This window comes from Melozone crissalis, unplaced genomic scaffold (genome assembly GCF_028551555.1).
Source record: "Melozone crissalis strain CALT ecotype California unplaced genomic scaffold, PUWL_Pcris_2 ptg000016l_1, whole genome shotgun sequence".
In the NCBI taxonomy this organism is placed as follows: Eukaryota; Metazoa; Chordata; class Aves; order Passeriformes; family Passerellidae; genus Melozone; species Melozone crissalis.
This window is the reverse complement of record NW_026535794.1, coordinates 32,769,094-32,790,741: the sequence shown is the minus strand read 5'-3', so window position 1 is coordinate 32,790,741 and position 21,648 is coordinate 32,769,094. Positions and strand designations below refer to the sequence as shown.

At 40.4% G+C, this 21,648-nt stretch overlaps 1 protein-coding gene across 1 annotated transcript in view; it reads left to right on the top strand.

Annotated features, from left to right (window-relative positions):
• IGF2BP3 (insulin like growth factor 2 mRNA binding protein 3) overlaps positions 1-21,086 on the top strand; it is a 112,087-nt gene extending 91,001 nt beyond the window's left edge. The window contains exons 11-15 of the mRNA XM_054273472.1: positions 8,741-8,860; positions 12,887-12,961; positions 15,853-15,984; positions 17,100-17,213; positions 18,141-21,086. Coding sequence (XP_054129447.1) covers positions 8,741-8,860; positions 12,887-12,961; positions 15,853-15,984; positions 17,100-17,213; positions 18,141-18,242 — 543 coding nt within the window. The 3' untranslated portion in view covers positions 18,243-21,086. The remainder of the gene's footprint in view (positions 1-8,740; positions 8,861-12,886; positions 12,962-15,852; positions 15,985-17,099; positions 17,214-18,140) is intronic.
• The last annotated feature ends 562 nt before the right edge of the window (positions 21,087-21,648 follow it).

The following is a 21,648-nucleotide window of genomic DNA, read 5'->3' as shown; positions in this document are numbered from 1 at the left end:
ATGCAATCTTGAGGAGGGCACTGTAGGACAATAGCACTGTCTGAAAAAATCTACCTGCTAATTAGACTCCTTTTGAAGATTGCAGCCTCAGTGCCCTGAAATATACCTTTACTGATGGTTAATTTCTTACATTCATTAATGAGGCGCTTTTTTTTGACAACTAAAAAATTTAGTTCTTGGTGTGTAACATTGTGGGATTGTTTTGCCCTGTGGCGAACATGGTTGGTCTTCCCACTGTGTTGAAAATCTCCTGCTTCTGCCATGCTGTGCTGGCAGGGACGTGTGTCCAGAAAAGTCAGACTATTCTGCCTCTGGAGATGGACCAACCCCTCAGTGAGGGAAGGAAAAATGCAACTGGCACCCGACGATGTTCAAAGATCTGGCAGGTCAGTGGTAGGTTGTCAAGGTGTTGAAGCCTCCAGTTATTCTCAATAGCTTCTTTTAGAGTTCTCAGGTTGTCATAATGCAAATAGCATCACTAGTCATCCATGATTTTTAAAATAAAAATGGTTTCTTCTTCACTGCAAGATTGAATACTTGTAGAGATTTGTAGCTTCTTGGAACAAGAGAATTAGTATTTGTGTTGGTTCCCTGCTTTTAGATTCTTGTGGGAAGATTTAATTGGAGTTCCCCTTGACCATCTCAGACTCTCAAGCCCTAAGTACCAGGCTCCAAACCTTCTGAATGTTAAACTGAATGGGAAATTTAATTCCTTAAGGTGCCAAATATTTTGTTACTAGGGTGTGCTGAGCTCCTTCAGGCCAGAAACAAAAGTAGGTCAAGTCCTCATTCTGTTGTATCTGGCTCCATCTCTGGTTTGTTTGTTAAACATGATGGAAAAATAAGTGATCTTTGTGTTTACACAACCTGTTTTTCTGGCAGCTGTCATGGAATCTGAGAGCAGTGCCTTTATAAACCAGAGCTGATGAGTACCTGCATCTTCCAAAGCCATTGATTTCATGGGCAACTTCTATGGATTTTGAGTACCCATGTGTCTGCTGAGTCACAGCTATTATTTTTGAAGTGGAAGTGTTTATATGCATATACTTTTTGGTGGTCATGCAGTGTTGCAACACTGAATACCTATGCTTGCTGCTTGTGAATGACCAGCAAAATTCCTGCTTACATAGTTTCACAATCTGTTCCTTATGCTGATTTCTGATTTTGGCTGTCTGTTCTGAATAAAAGGTGGCAGATTGCTTTTTTTGGCATTGTGGCCAGTCAGAATTTGCAAAAACAAAAAGTTCATGCCATGTTCAGAAATATGTCAAACCAGTTCCTGCTTGTAAAATGCCTTATAACCAGCCTGCCAGAAAATGTTCCTTCTCTGCTTCCGTGATTTGTACTCCCTTGTTGCTAGCTAGGCTGTCATGTTGGAAAAACTTCTATGTGTGGTTCTTTTAGTGACTTCTAGTAGTCCAAGAAGATTCCCAGTTCAGAGACAATCGTGATGAAAAGTAGTCCATTTGAGAGCCAAGAAGTGGAATGAGTAGTACTAAGTGAAATTATTCCAGTGGCATCTCACTTAAGGTACTGACCACTGTGTGAGAAGCAGCTGTCTTTGAGTTTCAGGTATTGAAATGTGGTAGTCTCCAAAATGGAAATGTAGACAGGGTGGGTCATTCTTAGATTTTCAACCCAGTGGAGAGGACCAGCTCAGCTAGATGGACAGAGGGCACTCACACAATAATTTCTGGGGCTGATTGTAGGGGGGAAAGAGATAGAGCTGCATGACTTTTCCATGGGCTGTGTGTCCCAGAAGGGTCATGCCTTTGGTTCATCTGGTGACATGAGTGTTTCTCACATAATGCAGCATTTGCACTAAAGGGGAGCATCTTGGATTCACCTGGGGCTCATGTGAAGGTGAAACCCTGGCTGGAGGGTGGCTGGGCAGTTCATGCATGGCAATATGAGCAGTGCTTTAATGTGCAAATCAAAGTGAAAAATATGCATTGCTTCTTTTAAATTGTTTTGCTACTGCTTGACTGACTGAATTCAGCAGTGCAGAATTCTTCTGAGGGTGATCCTGGCTTTTCAGGCAGTGAGTGTGGCAGAAAGCTTTAGACTCTCAGCATGGACCTAAATCTGTTTGAAGTAGACCTAAAGAGCTTGGAGGGTGCAGGGAGCTCAGGCTGCAGTTTGTTGATTTGTGCTGGCAGCAGCGCTTCAGCTCAGTGATTGTACAAGATGGTGCCACAAGGTATCTGCAAGGATGTTGTGAAACTGTGGATCATGTTAGACCTGTCTGCTAAAACTTTGTTTTCCTTAATGAGCCCCTTGTTTCCAATGAAGGCTTAAAGTTTTGGCACTAGTACTGCAAAATGAATACTCTAGGATTTCTTTCACCATTATCTCAAGATTATTTCTTATCATTGCATTGAATCCAACTAGAATGTCTTCAAGGATACTTGGCTAAATGTTCATTTCCCCTTGCTGCAAGTTTTCATTACTGAATAAATAAGACCATTTGATATAGCTGTGGGCCAGGATAATTCTTCACAGTACATTGCAAAAACATGGTTTAAATTTTGGCTTTGGATCTGGTACAGGGTTTGAATAATATGATACCTCACTTCCTGACAAACTCAGGGTATTCTGAAGGCTGAATGAGCTGTCTGCAAATCTGCCTTGTATTGGTAATCATGGTTTTTGGGAAGAGGATAGAAAAGCAAAAAAATGAACTTTTTAATGCAGTCACTTACTGTCTGTATTAATTTACTTCTGCCAAGTGGATTTGTTTACTATGTAAAAAAAAAAAACAGCAAAACAAAACCAGTATCTCACTAGGCTAAATGGTAGCTCCATGCAGTCTTAAAACATTTCTTAATTATTTCCTTCACAACTAAAAATCCTGATGCTGACTTAAAATGGATAACATGACTTTGTGACTTAAAATAAATGTCTCGTGCTAAGGTAATTTTTTTGCAACATGAAACATAACAAGCTTAGGAACCGGGAAAGATCTGATTCTTCTCCCATTCAAGTCTGGCTTAAAAGTCTATTTACTTCAGTGGGTACAATATTTTAAAAGATTTACAGCCTTACCCCAAATGTTGCCAAGGATTTACCAACCACATGCATTTGATGGAGCAAGGGGTCTATGGAGACACTTATGCACACGACTGGAAAAAATTTTGTACTGTTGGCAGGCTTGCAGAAAAAGACTGAGATTAATGCTCAAATTAACTTGAGGGACATAAATAACAAACATACCCCCTTACGAGCCCTGACTCATGCTGACTGAGGGAGCTGTGGACTGACCTAGCAGCATCATCAGCCAAAATCAAGAGAGGAGGGGTCGTCTTGGGGAAGAACTGAGGAGGCAAACCTCTGTTGGCTTTTCTGTGTATTATTTGTTGTTCTCTGTTGTTCTTTGTTTTGTTTTTCAAATGCCATTTTTCAAATAGGATGTCCATTCCCCCAGCTGTAGTGGCTTGGGACCTGCTTTCTTACCCACCACCCTCTACTCTGGAGGGTCAGAGCTTACTTTTCCTGAGTAAGTTTTCATCCTTCCCTGGCTGTGCTGTGGCTCTGTTGCCCAAGTGTGAAATGAGGAGCAATGCTTTTCCTTCTGACAATCTAACAGGTAAGGGAAAAGCTCTCCTCCTGTGTGACTTTCTGCAGATTGTAGGATTGATGCACCAGGAGTTGGCAGAGAAAAGTTATAATGACCTTATCCTAAGGGCAGATGGTCTCTACAAATTTTTCTAACCCTGCAGGCAAGAATTGCAGAAAGAGGAGTGAATCTGCAAATTTTCTTGGCTGGGACTTCTCAGCTTCTAGCTCTGGTGTGCAGCAGTAGCCCTCATGCTGAAGGACTGGTGGCAATATCCCAAGGAGAGGAAGAACCCCACTCCTGCTGAAACTCTGGAAACCAGGAAAATGATGGCTGTGCTAAGCCAGTTTCCTAAGAGTTAATGTGCTAGGGTTGGCAGCAGAAGGAAAAATCTCCTGTAGGGCTGCAGGGTCTGGCTGGAGCGAAGGGAATAATCCTGATGCTACATGCAGTGCAGGGGCTCCAGGTGAGCCCAGTGTAATGGGGAACCAGCCAGGGGTTACATGATTTACCAACAGATCAGTTTGTCTTGGATGGTGATGGTGGGAATTTAGAAGGGAAATATCAAAAAAAGAAGATAAATAGTTGGTATGGACTGTTTGGCTAGGGACAGATGGCTGGAGCTCAGGGACTTGCAGGAGGTGTGGAGGGAGGTGTATCCAAGCTGCTCCAGGAAAGAGTTGTGTTAGTGTAAAAAGTCAGAGCTAATAGTGTGCTGCAGCAGTTGCTTAGTGTCATCCAGTGGGGTAGATTAATTCCATCTCTGTGTTAGATCACCATTTTCAATCATGATTTAAATGAGCAAGCAGGAAATCTGATTTAAGTTGACTTATTGAATTTTATGTGTGTACTTTAGTTATCTTTCTGAAAGCCTTAGAGTAGTCTGTACCTTTGCTTACACTGAATATGTCCATTTATACAAGTATGCAATTTCCCATTTGCTTTGGGTAATGTATATTTTCCTTTTTCTGTTAAAAATGATGAATGATGCTTTTCTTATTTACTTGATTAATTTTAACTTCTGATTTTCATCAGGCAACATTTGGATGGAAATTGGAATCCAATTAATGAACAAAAACAGCATTTAAAATTGTTTTCATTAGTTCAATGTGCTGGATATAGACAAAAATTCCTTATCAACCCTGTTTTGTGACTAAAGCAGACATTTTTGCAGAAACAAAGCAAGTATTTTCAGCTATTTATGAATTGAACTAATTGTTTCTGGTCACCATGCTTTTGAAGAATCTGTTCTGTATATCTAAGAATCTTGGTTTCTGGAGCTCTTCTCTTAGAACACAAAACCCCTGGAAAAAAGCCACAGAACCCCAAAACAACCTAGATTCTCCACAGACGTGAATATCTCATTGGTCTGTGTGCCACAGCCACACAAGACAAACTTCTCTTATTTGGGTGGACTAGCCATGAGCCCATACTGCAGATATTGCTGAGGCAGAAGAGGTGGTCTGTGCATCACCGATACTGCAGTGGGCTACTTGCAAATTAGGGTGGGTGCATGGACTACAAATCTTGGTGAACCTAGGTTGCTACTCTAAAAGATTTTCTTCCTGCATTCCTGTCTGTTCCCAGGGCTGGGCTGACTTTGAATAAAATATTTCCTTATGTAGGGGAAAAAATAAACTGAATGGGGAAGAAGAGAAAATTGTTGAGGAGACCTTACTCTTGTCAAAAAATATATACACATACATATTTGGGCTTTTAAATTGTAAGTATATATTTAAGCAGACTTGGCTATAAGGGAGTGAACGTTGAAGCTCAGATTTCACAGAGTGGGAAATCAGTTCCCTAAATTTAGTGCTTCTAACATATGTTTAAGGTCTAGGAATCTATTTCTGCTATAACTCATGTTAGGAGTTCCTGGAAAGCTCTATGACTTATGTGGCACGGCATGGGTAAGATTAAATTATAGCTGATTTTCTTCCATCCTGAGATCCCCAGAAGCATCTGTAAGATTGATGGGCGGTGTAGTCATTGCATTAGGTTTTGATGTGTTTCTTTTGCAGGCTAGGTTTCCAGTAAATACAAAAGGATTTAAAAATTATTGTGGGTAAGGAGATGGACAGATAGTAATTTGAACTTGGTGTTGTGACACTCTCTAAAGCCTTATAGTTAGACTTGTTTTCTGCCGGAAGAAAAAAAGAAAGAGGAGTATGGTTTTTGAGTGGTTAAAAATCAGTGTGTATAACATAATTTCTCTAAATCTTGTGTGATGTTATACTGGAGATGAATTTGGTTACATGTATATGCCAATGTGGTGCTCCAGACAAGAATTTAAAAAATTCCAATGTTTGAACTGCTGAATATTGACAGATTCTCCATTATTCCTTAAACATGTATCATTATTACAGCAAAATGCAAGTTTACTATTAAAGAACATCAGTAACTCACAGAAAAGGACTTTTGAAAAAACATCCTTTATGATAAAATAAGTTGAAATGTATCAAAAAGTCAGGACTATGAGGAAGGATGGGAGGAAGGTGCTACAGTGAGGTGATTGCACAGTTAGGCCCAGGTACATCTTCTGTCTTCTGTTGCCTTTGCTGCCCACGTTTTGTGTTTGAGGGTGAGGCAGCAAAAAGGAATTTCAGCGGTGGATTGAATCCAGCCAAGAAAGTGGCTTGAAACCAAGCTTTGGGAAGGAGAGGGGAGAACTGCTCAGCAGGCAGATGGGCAACAGAGGGAAGGCAGGAAATATATGCAAACAAAAATAATGAAGTTTGATTTGTTTCTATGGTACAGAAATGTGTCTGGAGGTGGGTTTAGGTAGAAGCTGTGTAAATTCTTGAAAACCAAGTCAAGTTACACGTTTGCTTTGCTGCAGTGTTGTAGTAATTAGCTGGAAGAGGCTGGCTGGAGAAGCATGTGGAAGGAAAATTTCAGCAGTGGATTTTTGCAGGAGCTGAGGCATGTGTGGACAATTGAATGTAGGGGTCAAGAAGAAGAAGAGCAAGCAAGGGGGTGGATAAGCTCTCAGGATTGGAAGGAGGGGTTGCCTCTACACCCAGTGCAATGGGTCCTTGCAACAAAACTGGAAAAACCCAAATGCTTCATGAACTTGCAACCATTTAGAAACAGTTTTTTGAAGTGCTAAGATCAAGTGAGTACCTACAGTAGCATTTCCAAATTGCTGGAAATCTTGCTGGATTCACAGTGAACATGTAAAAGGACTTACTATGACAACACTCAGGATGTTTGTAATAATAGGAGGAGAAAATGAGTAATCTTCTGGAAACTGGTTTAACATATATACTGAAGTGACTGTGTCTTTCATTACAAATATGTAGTTTTAGGGTGTAGTTTTGAGATCATTTTAAATTGATCTGGAGGCAGATTAAAAGAGGTGCTCCCACTTTTTCCCATTCTCTAATTGTTGTTATTTCTTCCCTTGGTCACAGACTGCCACTTGTGTGTTGCTCTGGTTATTTGGGTCAGGGACTTACTGCCTGCCTTAAAAACCAGCTGGATCTGCAAAGCTGCTGGCCTCAAAGCATGCAAGGCAGTGGGGAGGCTGGGAGTGGAGGGCTGCATCCATGTGGATTCAAACCAGCATGAAATGCCTCTGAATCCTAATGCCTTGTATGTGTGAAAACACAGGGTAAACTGTGCAACTGCTGCAATTGCCTCAAGTGTTTCTGTTCCCAATATCCTATTTTGGGGTTTCTTCACCTGGTACATGGAGCTGTGCCTGGAATTCATATCCCCTGAGGTTACAGTTGGCTTGTGTTTACTGAAAATGAAGTGGTAAAACTTGGAAACAAGCATTTTGTTCAGATTTGTTCATGGTTAGTGCAGTGGGACTTTGCCTTGAAAGACTTAACCTTGAAAGGAGTTACTAAAATTTAAAAATAAGCTGGAGGTGTTGCTTTTAGGATTGCATCTGCTTTTTGCTTTGTGTTGCATATAGCGGTGTGGGGCTTTTCCTGAAAATATCATGGAAAAAGCTGTTTAGGTGAGCTTCTCTATGTGCCTGTACCCCTATCAAAATACACAGCTGAGCAAAGCCCATTGAGCTTGGTTGGTCTCATGTGCTCTGCTTGCTGGTGCTTAGTGCATGGTGGGCACTGAAAAGGCAAGGACAAGGATTGTCTGCATTGTCTCAAAATACCTCTGCACAAAAAGGGCTTGTTGGCTTGTCTTAGTGAGGATGAGCAAAACAAATTTCAAAAATACACGAGAGGGATACATAGAGGAAGAAAAACTTTAGAAGGAGAGCTGTGTAGTGTCTTAAATACCTCCTAGTTCAAAGAGAGGCTTGTGTGAAAAGCTTTTTAGGGGTAGCCCTGATGGAAGTGGATGGATCAATGGTCCAGTAGCATGGTGTTTGCTTGATGGTGCTCCTTTCCTCTGAGACAGGCTCCTCTGGGGCTGCTAACAGAGCTGTGAGTTACTGCGGCAGATGCACCCCTGCAGCTTGATCATTGCTCTGCAGCACGTAGAGAGGATCTCGAGCATTGTGTCATGCTCTCCAGCTGGGGTGTCTGCTTGGAAGCAACAGGAAGATGCAGTGATGCCTGAGATCCAGTGGGTGCAATGCTGGGGTCCTCTCACTTTTCAGAAACACGGTGTTTAATTTACTAGCCTGTGTGAGGAATGCTGCCAGGGCTCCAACTGTTGCATAATGTTACACAGGAGGAATCACTGGCAGATTTCAAGCTGGCTATCATTCCAGATCACTCCCACACAAAGGAAATTGTAGCATATATGTAACTCTGAGGCTTTTTGTACTGCTCTCAGCACAATCTAAAATTAAAAATATAACTGGGAAACTAGAAAGAAACTACTTGCTGCTCAGGCTGTAGTAGCCTCTTTCTGCTTGTAGTAGCCTCATCTGCAGGGTCTTGCATGTGGAAGAGAATCCAGACAGCTACAGGTAAGAGTGAAAGCCTCACAAAGAAACAGCTCCTCAATTGTTTTTTAAAGTTCTATGCATTAAAATTGTGAGTATTTTATACAAGATGAAAGAATCCTCTTTTGGCTCAAACTGGTTTTCTTGTTCTGGGCATTTTGTGATTCCCAAAAAAAGCCAGACCCTTAATACTCAGACATCACAGGGGGAAATCTTATTTCCCCCTCATTTCCATGCATGCCTGTTCCGTACCCATTTTCCTGTCAGTCTGATTCATAATGTTCAAAAACATTCACTGCATTTTTCCTTCTTCCCCACAGCAACAGCCCGAGTCTGAAACTGTTCATCTGTTCATCCCAGCCTTGGCAGTTGGAGCTATTATTGGCAAGCAGGGACAGCACATCAAACAACTTTCTCGTTTTGCAGGCGCATCTATTAAGGTATTATTACACCAGCTATAACTTTCTGCCTATTCTACGTGACACTTTCAGCAAGTTTGCACAAGCAGTGCTTTCCTGAACATCCTCCCCCACTCCATGCTTAGAATATGATGTGATAAATAGTACATTTGTTTATAAATCATCTTTTAATCTTTCCTGAGACAAGATAATTAGAAGCATGTTTTCAGACGTCTCCTGAGGTGTGAAATATAAGCTGCAAAGAAAACTACTTTGGTGGTCTTAGAAACAGACTTGTGCCTTAATGATGCAGTGCTTAAAGGCTTTCTCCTTGCTTTAGGTAAAGGGAAAATTGGTGGGGTAAATTCCCCTCCTAAACACAGCAGCCCAGTTGAAGTCCCTACCCCTGTGGCTGCCCCTGGTCTGTGCCAGATGGATTGGCCTGGGCTGTCAAGCTCAAATGGCTCCATGCTGAATTGTTGGTGGTGGAACTTGGCCCATGTGCTGCTCCAAGCTCCTGGGGCCAGTCAGTCCTCAAACAGCACATTCACCTTCTTGTTATCAGGTTTAACACCCAGCTGTTTGTGTATTGACCACCTCAGCGTAGCCAAGAACAGGATGGTTTGCAGAGGCTCACCTCTAATAGAAGCTTGGGTTTTAGTCAATTTGGTCAAATCTTTCTTGGCTGTCTACAGGGGTTAGTTAGTTAGTACCAGCTGCAGTTTTAGGAAGGCCCTGGCTTTTGGCCGCTAATGCCCTTCTAACCACAAAGATCTACTCTAAATGCTTGAGCACTTTTTTCTTACAAATAATATTTTTTGCTGTTATATGCTGTAATGATAATATTTTGGCCTAAATTTAAAAAAAGAGAAAAGTTTAGAGAACAGTGCATTTAAATTACAGCATGCAGCTTTAGTATGCTGTTAGATGGACATTTTACTGCACAGATAAAACAAATGCTTTTTTCTCAGCCCTCTTTATTTTTGTTTCAGAGGGGTGATGTGTTTAGTGAGTGCTATGGCAGGGATCTGCCGAAAGTCTGGGGCACAGGGCAGGAGCTGGCTATGCTGAGTTGAGCTTGGTGAAGCTGAGCTTGGCTTGGAAGGTGTTCATCTAAGTATACAGAGCAAAGTAATTGGGGAGCCCTGATGAATGAGTCTTGTGTGGGGTTTGTTTAGTGCTGATCTGTTTACTGGCCAGTCAACCAATGACACACTGCCCAACTCCATCCTTTTTTGAGCAGAATGTTAAATAGTTATACTACCCAGATGGTTTACGTTAATTGAGCACTAATAACCATATTTTTAGGGGGAAAATGAAACAAGAGAAAGTGGTAGGTGTCAATATTTCTTTATCAAATCTGTCTTGCATGGGGGTGTGATGCATCATACGTATTTCCTCTTCTCCTCTCCATTCCTGCAGCTTGTATCTAAAGTTTATGGAAGGTACAGCTAGGTGGAGAGAGAAATGTGAAACAACCTGGACCTCCAAGAACCCGTCCAAACTAGTTCTTCAGTTGGTCCTTGGAAGGGAGTTTAGTGGAAAGGGAATTTCCAGTATTTCTCATGCATCTGGCTAACAGTGGCCTCAGGCTTCCTCTACTGGCTGGCACCCCCCTACCCCATGCATTTAATATTTCTGTCTTAATTTAAATTCAGATAAAAGTTTTCTCAAGCTCTGGTCTTTTGTTCCTTCAGTAGGAATAAAGTAAAGATGTTTTTTTGTGAAAACATGATTAAATCTTAACAAAAGTACGCAGATTCAGGGTATGCTTGCAAAATTGGGATGCTGCATGTGTACTTATTTATTAAAATAATGCAACTTAACCTGTAATCTGGCAGAACAATGTGGAGCATCAGGCTTGCTTCTGTGTGAAAGTATCAAATATGGCAACTAGTAAATTATTCAAAACTTCTAAACTTCCCTCATGTTGAAATGGGACCACTTCAACTTGCCCTCTGTCATAACTTTGGAAGGAAATGATAAATTGTGAATCAAGGAATCTGTGCTTTTAGCTAAGAGTTGGAAGAAGTGCTGCCTGAGTAACTTCTAACTTGTCCAACTGCAGTAACCATACTTTGTGGAGGAAGTCAGTCTGTGCATAATGCTTGTTTTGAGTTGTGCTGTAGCTTGGTGCAGCTGAAAGCCTTCCACATCCTCCTGCATCTCCTCTGTGCTCATGCTGAGCTTTGTAGATCTGGTGAAACTCATAACCCGCGATGTAGGAGTAAACCCCAGATGCACTGGGGTTCTGCGTGAGGCTGCAGTGTCCAGGCTGTCACCTCAGAGGTGAACATGGCTCTTGCTGAGCTCAGGTTGTGTCCCAGTGCTGCTTGGCAGTGCAGGCTCAGTGTGGGACTCCAGACTCAATTACTCAGCAAAAGAGCCAGCAAAAGAGATTTGACTTGTCTGTTGCCCACCCTGTGCTGCTGGGGCCTGTTGAGGACAATTGCCATCTCCTTGGTTAAAAATTCCTTGCAGAGCAGCCCTTCCTGATGAAAGCTGGGTTTGGGTGTATAAAGTTGTCAGTTTGTGGCTTTTGGAGTATAAAAGATTGTTTTCTGGTTAGGAATGAAAAGTTGTTTAATCTTAGAAGTTAAATTCACCACTTGTATACTATTTGTATGTATATAATTACTTTTTCCAAAGGCAGACAGACAAGATTAACACAGAATTATCTTAGATTACCCCTTCAGACATTGAAATGTTAGTTGGTATATGTTTCTTTTGCAGTCCTCAGCCATGTTTTATCCCAGCTTCTGAGAACAGAATATTCTAGGATAAAATCAAAGCAAGATATGTTCCAGAACATTTAGACACACATAGGATGTAATGAAGGCTTGATGGAAAATAGTTTTCCTAAAATTTTAATGAAGGTGCTGGTGTTTAAGAAAACTAGAGGTGGCTGAGAGACAAACCTGTCCACTTTACACAAATGACAATTGTCAGGCTGAGCTCTGTTCAGTCAGCTGTCTCCAAATGTGCCCTGAAATTTTGCTCCTCTAAAATACTTTTTCCAAAGAATGAATGGATTTAGTCTGTGCTCGTTCTTAGAACGTCATGCCATATAAATGTACTGCTGTAAAATTAATGTGTATTTTTAGATCTATCCAATTGGAATTCATAAATAATGAAAAATAGATATGCAAACCAGATAACTAGTATGTAATGCCTTCTTCATCTTAGGGTACAACATGAATAATGTTATAAACTTTCCTTAGCAAAATTCTTTAGTGAAAATGATGCCTGGTGACTGGTAATTTGTCTGAAATAAACTACAGCTGTTAAATATGAATAACATCCCTATGCCAACAGCTGAGATGAAATTCTGTAGTGTTTAATATATTGCTCATTCAACAGCAGCTATGTAATACTAGATGCAACAATGGAAATGTCAGTTGTGATAAACAAAAGATTCATTCGGAATGTCAGAGGCTAGCTTGAATTATTCAATTCCACTGGAGTCTGAGAAAAACACCCACAGAAATCTTACTGTTGTGGTGACATGAACTGCTAAAGACCCTACAGGCATCTCTGTCTCAGCTCTGGGGGAGCTTAATTTTTATTTGGGTCTCACATTGTCCGGTATAGAGGAATGTTTTGGATCTGATTAGTTACAACAGTAAAGTGATCCTCTGTTCTCAGGGGAATGGATGAGAGCTTTTGCTAATGAGCAAAACTTGTTAGAAAGTCTATTCAAGCTAGTGGGTAGGGATGAGAATCTCAGTTTATTAACCAGATTTGTCTTTTTGAAGGCTACATGTCTTACATCACTCATAGCCACATGAGAACGCTGTGTGGGATTCTGCCATGTGTGGATGAGTAGCTGTGTCTTTAATTTTCAGAAGTAAATTCGCTCATGGTGGTTTAGCCAGTTTCTCCATATTTCATTACAGCTAATTAATGCACTTCAAAGAGAACAAACCCGTCATGACTGAAGTGTGATGCTGCTGCTGTAACAAATAATTTTTCACTCCTGAACAGAATGTGAGACTGAAATGGGGAGGGGGTGGCTTTAAACTATTTCCTCAAAAGACAGCTACCAATAGCTATGTTTATCCATTCCAGATTGCCCCTGCTGAAGGACCAGATGCTAAGCTGAGAATGGTTATCATCACTGGACCTCCAGAAGCTCAATTCAAGGTACAACATATAAAAACTTGTCAGTATGTAATGGCCTGTGGATCCTAAGGGACAATATTGAAAAACTAAACTCTTGGTTCCAAGCACAATTTATTCAGAATTTTAGTAATAACTCGAGTTTTGCTTTCCTTCTGCTGGAAGGCCTCATGGGAATATGAGTAATACAGTACTATTAGAAGCCACATTCTGGTCACCTGAAAAAACATGTGTGTTCCATGTAAGTAAGAATCAAGTCTAGCATAAAAATATGGCCAAATTACATTCCTAAATGTCTCTTCTATCTACAAGCACCTTTGAGTTGAGTCTTTTAATCTGTCTTGGTATGTGCAACAGTTTTGTGTGCTTAATTGAAATAACAAAGCTGACAAGATGAAATTGAATCTTCCCAGGTTGCTGTTTTGTGCCAAATGGAAAATGCTTTTTGGGTAGCTCTACAGATAAATGTAAGATTTCTAATTGTATTTCCACTGCAACTACAAGGAGATACTCAACCTGATTATCCCATCTGTGTTCAAATTAAGTTCCAGAGTGGCCTTCTGCCTTAAATGTCAAGGGATAAATCTAGTTACCCCAAAAGGAGTTGACTGTGCTAGGAGTGATGCAGGCAGCTCAGTGCAGCAGCCTGGCATCAGCACAGATGTGGCCTGGAGCATGTACAAAGTCACTTGAGAGTTTCTTGTATCCTGGCATCGTTTTCTTGCCTATTCTCATTTTTGACTTTATATTTTTGCTTCAGGGCATCTTGCAAGAAGGAGGTGCACAAACTTCAGGGATATCAGTTTCATTAATGCCTTTAGGATTTTTGGAAAATTATCAGGGCAGGTATTTTGCAGTGGTAATTACAAACTTAGATGCATTTGTGATTGTTGCTCAGTTACCATATGCACTTGAGATGCCATTGAAGGCAAAGCATGACTGGGAAGCTCTGTGTCCTTGATATTTTCTGTGTGCTTGTGGGCTTGGCCATATGTACACTTATGGTCTGGGATCAGCAAAATGTCAGATACTGATCAGATATCAGTGAACTTACCTTCAAGGAGTAGCATGCCAAAGGAAATTTGGGCATCACTTATCCTGACTTTTCATGTAGGCAAAGGCTTGTCCTCAGGTTTCCTCCCCAAGATAAACTGGGAGTCCCACAGGGGCTCTTCTGGAAGCTCTTCTCTCCAGCCTGACTCCTGCAAGGAGGAAAGTGTCCCTTTTCTGCACCCCATATGTAGTTTAACACCAATCAGTCACTACTTTGCACTTGAGCTCTGCTTGCAAAGGCGCATCAGTGTAGTAGCACAGTCCACGCTCCTGGGCTATGCTGGTCTTATGAAGGAAAGGGATTATTCCTTGGGGCTTTATTCAGCTCCAGACCTTGTAGTGTTTTAGCTTCTCTTTGAGCAATGCTCTCTTGACTGGGATGGGCAGAGGCAGAGCTCAGTCCTTCCTTTGATCACTACTGTTAACCTGAAGCTGGCCTCAGGGCCAGGTCCACACTTCATTAGTGCTCTCCCTAAGCTCTGATTAAGAAGGGTCTCCTCTCCTGGGAGAGTGGGTTTTGGGGCACCAAGAGTGTAAACTGGTGCTCAACAACCTGGAGAGGGAATAGCTGCTGCTCAGATGAGTAATGAGCTCTGGGAGAGGCAGTGTTATCCCAGAGCCTGTGACTTGGGCATCCTTTCCTTGCTCCATTGTGCTCTGCTCTCTGTGATTCCTGTCCCTGGTAGCTGCAGTGGCTGCATCCCTTTCCTCCTGTGCTGCTGCAGCCTGGGGATGTTGCAGTGTGCAGGGCAGTTGTTAGCAAGGCAATGAGAAGGGAACATGGCACTGTTCAGAGCCTTGCTGCAGCGCTCCTGAGGGCTCTGGCATCCCTGTGACACCACTGTTCATGCACGGCTGTCCTGCCTTGGATCTGGGATAGATGAAAGTGAAGGGGAATCTAGGGGAGACAACACATTTCAGCCACCATTTTACTGTGCAGGGGCTTGCAGCCCATTTAGGTGTTTCCTTTCCTAAAGACCTTCTCAAGAACTGAAAGATTGGAGATGTTGGAAGACCATCTACATTCCTTTTTTAAAAGTCGTCCACATCCCATCTTTCTTTATAATTTGGCAGTAATGTATGTTCATTTGAAGCATCTAGGAGCCGAAGAGGAGAAGATTTGGTTACCATTTCTCACAAATTCACTGAAAATGTCTGTGAATAAGGAAATAAATGTGTTTAAAAATCAGCAAATCTACAACCTTACTCTCAGTGGACATTCTTCTTGCTATCTGGTATTTGTGTGCTTCCCAGAAAAAGGAACTGTGTGCTGGTTGGAATAATACTGTTCCCATGGAACTATTTAGATCTGGGCAGTTTGTTTCTTTACTTTGGAAATTTGAGCAAGTACAAATTTATTTATTTTTAAACAATATGTTGTAATGGATTGTAAAAGCAAGCTCTTTGCTTCAATTGGAGTCTTTAGACCATGACTTGTTGGGGGTGTTGTGGCTTTTTTAGTTTAGCATCTTAAAAGAATGGGTTTCTGAATCAATTAGTTGCATTTTGTGCTTCTGGGTGTAATAAAAAATTGGGTTGTTGTTCTGCCTGACAGTTCTTCTCTCCACCACTCTTTACCTCTACAGAAATGTGGTAGTTTCTTTTAAAAGCAATATTTCTACTGAAAAGCATAATAATAATAATGATCTCTGTTAGATTGCTGCGTGATTCCCTGGTTTGTCAAGCAGTCCTTGAAGTTGGATACTGGTACTTACTAATTTGGTACAAAGACTTCTTTTTGAAAAGTAGTGTAATTATTAGGGAAAACACTTTGTCAGGATTGTGTACTAAGAAATCACCTTTCTGTGGAATTTCTTGATGTTAACTAGAAGAACATTCTCTAACTGAAAGCAATTTTGCAGGCTCAAGGGAGAATCTATGGAAAACTTAAAGAAGAAAATTTCTTTGGACCTAAAGAAGAAGTGAAACTTGAGGCTCATATAAAAGTGCCATCCTATGCTGCTGGTAGAGTTATTGGTAAAGGAGGCAAAACTGTAAGTAGCTGAAATAAAACCCTTAGTGTTGCTTAGTTTTGTTTCATATTCAGTGTGTATATACACATAAAGCTTAAACTTTTAGCTAAACTAATTCTTTGATGTTACATTAAAGCAGGAGCTGTTTTCTTAGTTGTACTTGTTACATTTTCCTTCCTTCTGCTGTGGAGTTGAAGCCAATCTTAGAATGATTTATTTCATTTCTAAATAAGTGGTAGGAATTTAAGACATGTTCAGACCTCAGTATTACCAAAAAAATCATACCTATCTTTGTTTCAATTAACTTGATGGCATTTCTTAGGCCCAGTTTGTTGTATAAAATAACATCACTGAGATTTTTCAATCCTGAAAAGGTGCTGGTGCTCTGCTGGTGCTCAGGTATTTTCATTTGATGTTAAGTCAGGAGCTAGATGATATTTGCAAAGACTTGATTCAGTCTTGGGGGTCCACCCTGAGTGCAACAGGGTCTTTAGGTCAAGTGTCAAGAGGCAGTGTGGCCTCTTCCTTTACTTGCAGTGGCAAGAGGTTTAAGGACAAACATGTCTGAGAAGCTGCTCATCTAAAACTTTATTTACACAATGATAAGCATTTCTAAAATAAAATTAGTTTAATGAGACAAAGACTCTTACCTCTACTTAACATGATGGAAGCCTGACAAGCTGCTGAAAATAATTTGAACAAATAGAATTTCCCACCTGCTCAGTCTGAAGCTCTTTATATTGTGTAGGTTTTTGAAGAAAAAATGTATAAATACTCTGGCATTTTTCTTCCCTATATTGTATGATTTTTCTGACCTTACACTTTTAAACTCAACTGTAAATACTGTGGCAACTATTTGCTTTTTTCAAGTCATGTATTTAACACCTTCTGTGTGTTGTATTTAGTCTTTAAAACACTTTTACAAACCCAGAGGACTTGGTGCTAATTTATGTTAAGAGACCCAAGAGGCTCAGCTTGCAGAGTGCACACTGCTGCATAAAGATGCTTTCTGTTAGTGAGGGGTTTAAAAAATACAGCTTAGAGGATGATGTTTCAATGGCTGGTGTCTTTGAGGCTTGGTGGTTGTGTAACATTTGTTAGTTTAAAGTTTTCTGACTTCTCCTATTTGTTTATAGGTAAATGAGCTTCAAAACTTGACAAGTGCAGAAGTTGTAGTCCCTCGTGACCAGACACCTGATGAAAATGATCAGGTGGTTGTGAAAATAACTGGTCACTTCTATGCATGCCAGGTAGGAGGACTGCAATGATTTTCTGTATTTGCCTTGATGTTTCCATGGTCTTTCTTTTATAGCCATGTGCAGGAGCCAAGGGATGGAAGACTTTTGCTCAGGATACAGCAAGCAGTGCTTGCCAGGCTCCTCTGGTTGTCTTGCTGCAATAAGCTTTCCTCATGCCTGTGAGAGAGGTTTATAACAATACTGCAAGTTCACATAGGCAAAACTGTCTCCTTAAATTCTTCTGTCAATTTATGCAGGCTCTGGCACTGCTAAAACTTTGCTAAAAGCAAAAGAAAACCCAAGTTGTGATTGGGCTGAAATTCAGAAGGAACAGAGACACAAGCCATACCATAGTATCTGGAAAGAATACACTCAGATATGTAATTCATCCACGTTGCCCAATTTCTTGATATAATATCATAAAGAAAAGGACTACAAGATTCCTTCCTTCACTTAACTCAGACTTATTCCTTTTGATACTTTGATGCAGGTGACTTGTAGTTTAGAAAGGAGATGAGGGGGCTGGGAAGTCCTGTGACCTTCTGGTTACCCTAGTGTTTAAAAAAATTGTACCCTCTTTATTAAAACAGTGGTTCTTATAAAGCATTTGTATTTCCAAAGAAGTAAAATTAAGGTTGTAGCTTCAATAATCTCAACATTGGTAGTCATCTACCTATTCTCATGCTTTCTATGCTACAGATGAGAAAACTGACCATGCAAGTAGTTGAGGTAGGTTGAAAAGAGAAGAAAAATTAAAATTTAGGCTGTAAATCATGATTAATCTCAAGTGTATTTTAATTAACAAGTAATCTAGTCAGTACTAGAAATTTAGTCATTCCAGATTTTCCTAATCCCAGTAGCATCTCTTGTTGGTTGTAAACAGCTGTCACTGAAGCACGGCATCATGATGGGTTGTTTCTTCTTCTTTGTGTCCTTCAGCTTGCTCAGAGAAAAATTCAGGAAATACTGGCTCAGGTAAGAAGGCAGCAGCAACAGCAAAAAACATTGCAAAGCGGACAGCCTCAGCCAAGACGGAAATAAAGGTTTAGGAAATGGCCCATCAGAGACAGATGCCAGACCAAAGACAGACTGTGTGACAGAGAGACAGGTGGTGAGCACCTGTTGAAGTTTTATGCAGAAGATCCACCAAGCCAATCACCTGTTCGAGGACCAGGCAACCGTTGAACGCTGTCTCTGAGAATGTATTCTTTAGGCTCTCTCAAACTTTTGAAACCCAGCTTTAAAATAAGGACCCCTTCACTTCCCTTTTGTTCTATTCTCACAATTTAACATAAACTCGTTAGTCTTTTTTATTGTTCTTATTATTCCCCAACAACTTTAGAACTTGGTTTAATGAAGCTTTCTCTTCTGAGTTCACTGGTTAAAAAAAAAAAAGAAAAGAAAAAACCAACAAAAAAAAAAAAAAAGAAAAGGCATTGCTCTTATAGGTCCAGTTGTAAAAGAATAAACACATTTGGAGGGTGGGATTGCGGGTGGGCTAGGGTTAGAGCAAGGGTATTGACAAGAGTTTAAGTGTTAGTCCCAATGTTGAAACAAGTGGCATTTTTTAAAAAGAATTTGGTTGCATTTTTACATAACACTGCCATGAATAACCTAAGGGAAGTGTTGAATGGTGTTGGCCAGGGCATAAAAAGATAAATATGCATTTTACTAAACTACCTCAGGCATTTAGTACCTCAATGAGAAATTGTTCCTTTTTTGCTTTTTTTTTTTGGTATTTTGTATACTTTATAAAGCTAATAGTTCTTGAGCATTTTATTTTTTTAAAAAAAATTAAAATTTGATCAGCCACCAGCCAGGAGTACTACAGACTTATCGGGGAAAAATATAGTAGAGCACTTCTAGCTGCTGGCTGATGGGAGTAAGGTGGGTAAAAAAAACACAGCCTCAGATTTCCTGAGGGCTTCAACACCATCATTTGTTTAAAAAAAATTCAATGAATGTTCAAAAGATAGTGAATGATGCCAACATTCTGATAGCAGCAATGCCGTTTAGTTTTCTTTTAAGATGGGATGAAAAAGTTTGTGACGGTACTTTTTTGGGAACAGGACAAGGAAGTGATGGCAAGAGGCTGGGGTTGGGGGAAAAATTTAGAAGGCTGCAAGAGGCTGAATTTTTTTTTTGTGCTACTTGATTGAATGCATGAACCCTTTGTGCCTTTGACCATCACTACCTAATAATGCTACATTTAACCATTTGCAGCCCATTTGGACTTTGCCATTTTGTTCAAAGAGCAAGCTTCATCTTCAGTTTGATAGAACACTTGATCTGCTGGAGCATTTTTTTGAGGCCAGAAGGGTCTCTGCTGTCTGCAGATCACATCATACTGCTTTCAGTTACCACGATGGGGGAAGGTCAAACAGTGTTTGATCACATTGAAAGATAATGAAAGGCTAAGTTTACATATCCAGCCGCTGTTATGGGCCACACTAAGCCACTTTGAAGGTTTTGAAAATGATTACAAGAAAAAAAAAAAACAAAACAACAACCTCTCTAGCCTGGCTTATAATAGATGCAGCAGGATTTATGCACGTTCTGCAACCAACCATTAGAGGAGAACAAAAAAAAAATGTCGAAAGGCAGGGATAACAGGAAAGTTACCAAATTTTTAAATTTCCAAATGTAATTTGAATGATGATTGTGGTAATAGTGACACATTCAAGTTTCTACAATAAACTTCAGTCTACCTCAGTTTAAGAAAAAAAAAATGTGGCAACACATGGTGCATAAAGACTGCTGTGTGTGTGTGTGCGCGTGCGCGCCTGTGTGTGTGTGGTCGACAGAGCCATGCTATTACCTCTGAACCTTTTTTTGTGATGTTTTTTGTGCATGAGATGATCAGAATCACCATGCTGCACTGATTTGAGGGGCACAGCGAGCAAAAACATTTGTTTCATCATTTTGTTATCTACCTCTTAGGTTCATGTTGAAATAGAGGCATTACTACATAGACTAGATAATTTTCCCAAAGATCATTGTTGTACAGATTAGATAATTTTGAAAATGGTCTGAAGTGTTTTTCCTGCATCTCTTCTTTACTAATTGGTTTAAAAACCACAAACTTATGTTGTAGTTTTAGCAATGAAAAATGAGTTTCTTTTCCTTTTTTGACAGTGACCTTCATCTAGCCTTTAGGATAATTTTTTTTTCTTACAATGAATTTAAAATTACTGAAGTATGGAAAGTACATAGCATTTTAATTTTTGTTGAGGCTTAAGTCAGTCGGACGTTTCTTTCTTAACATTTGAGAAGGATTTGACTTATTTTCCATTAAAAATTACTTTACAGATAGGCGCTGCATTTACATCTGCTGATTTAAATACTGTCATCTCTCTTAAATTTCTAGACTTAATATGGTATCTCATGTTTTTCTTTTCAATTGAGACTTGGTAATTTGGAGTATTTGGGAATAGCTAGAAAGTAAATACTGTAAATGATTTCAATATCCAGAAAGTATGGATCATTTTTCATCTGTAATGTGCCCCCCAATGCAGCTCTACTTGCCAGATGCCTCTGAATGGAATAAAGAGTTTAACTCCTATCATCAGATACAGTTGTGTGGTGTTTTTTTAAATTATTGAGGCATAGGGACAGACCGTCCCGAGTACTTGCGGTGCTTTGATGAAGTTGGCTTTCTGTCCATACTAACTGGATGAGGATGAGCAGTAACCTAGAGGTATTCATTCCACAGCTGCTAGGACAGCCAGGTTACAATGTTTGCACTTCCCAATAGAAGCTGTGACTTCTGTGGCTTGTAATGAATCTTCTCCCTCGCATCTAACAATGCCATATTGTCTGTAGGACAGCCCGTGCTTCATGGTTTGCCTTGCACCATTCACTTGGGCTCATTTGTTGTGGAAAGAACGTGGACTTGACAGTCCTGACTGTCAGGACAAACATGAGATTAGAAATGCAGTAAATTTTTTTTTTGGGGGGTGGGTAGGGGGAGAGGGGAGGCAGTTTGTGTTTACCCAGTCTCTACTGTGGTGGTCTTGGAATGATGAAGCTTTGTCATCAATGTGGCTATAGAAGCTTGGACAGGCAGAACCAGTCACACAGGCAAACAAGTGAGCTGGCAATCTCTCACCCCTACCATGACCACCCAAACACACCACTTGCCAGTGAGGTGGTATCCCCTCTCCATTTAGATCCTTGTTAACATTATTTGGAGTAAAATGAGACCAGATGTTTAACTGAATGCTTACATGAGAGGGAGGAGTTGGGGAATGAAGGAGCATCATGAATTACACAATTCCATATCTTTTCAAAGAGAATTGGGAAGCCCAACTTGTTTTCCAAACTCCTTCACCTTCCTACTTCACAGCTCATTGCCTGGGACCAACCAGCAGAAAGAGGGAATTGAAGAAATTAAGTCTGTAGAAGGCACTGCATAGAGTATTGCATTTCACAGGGCACCCTAAGCCAT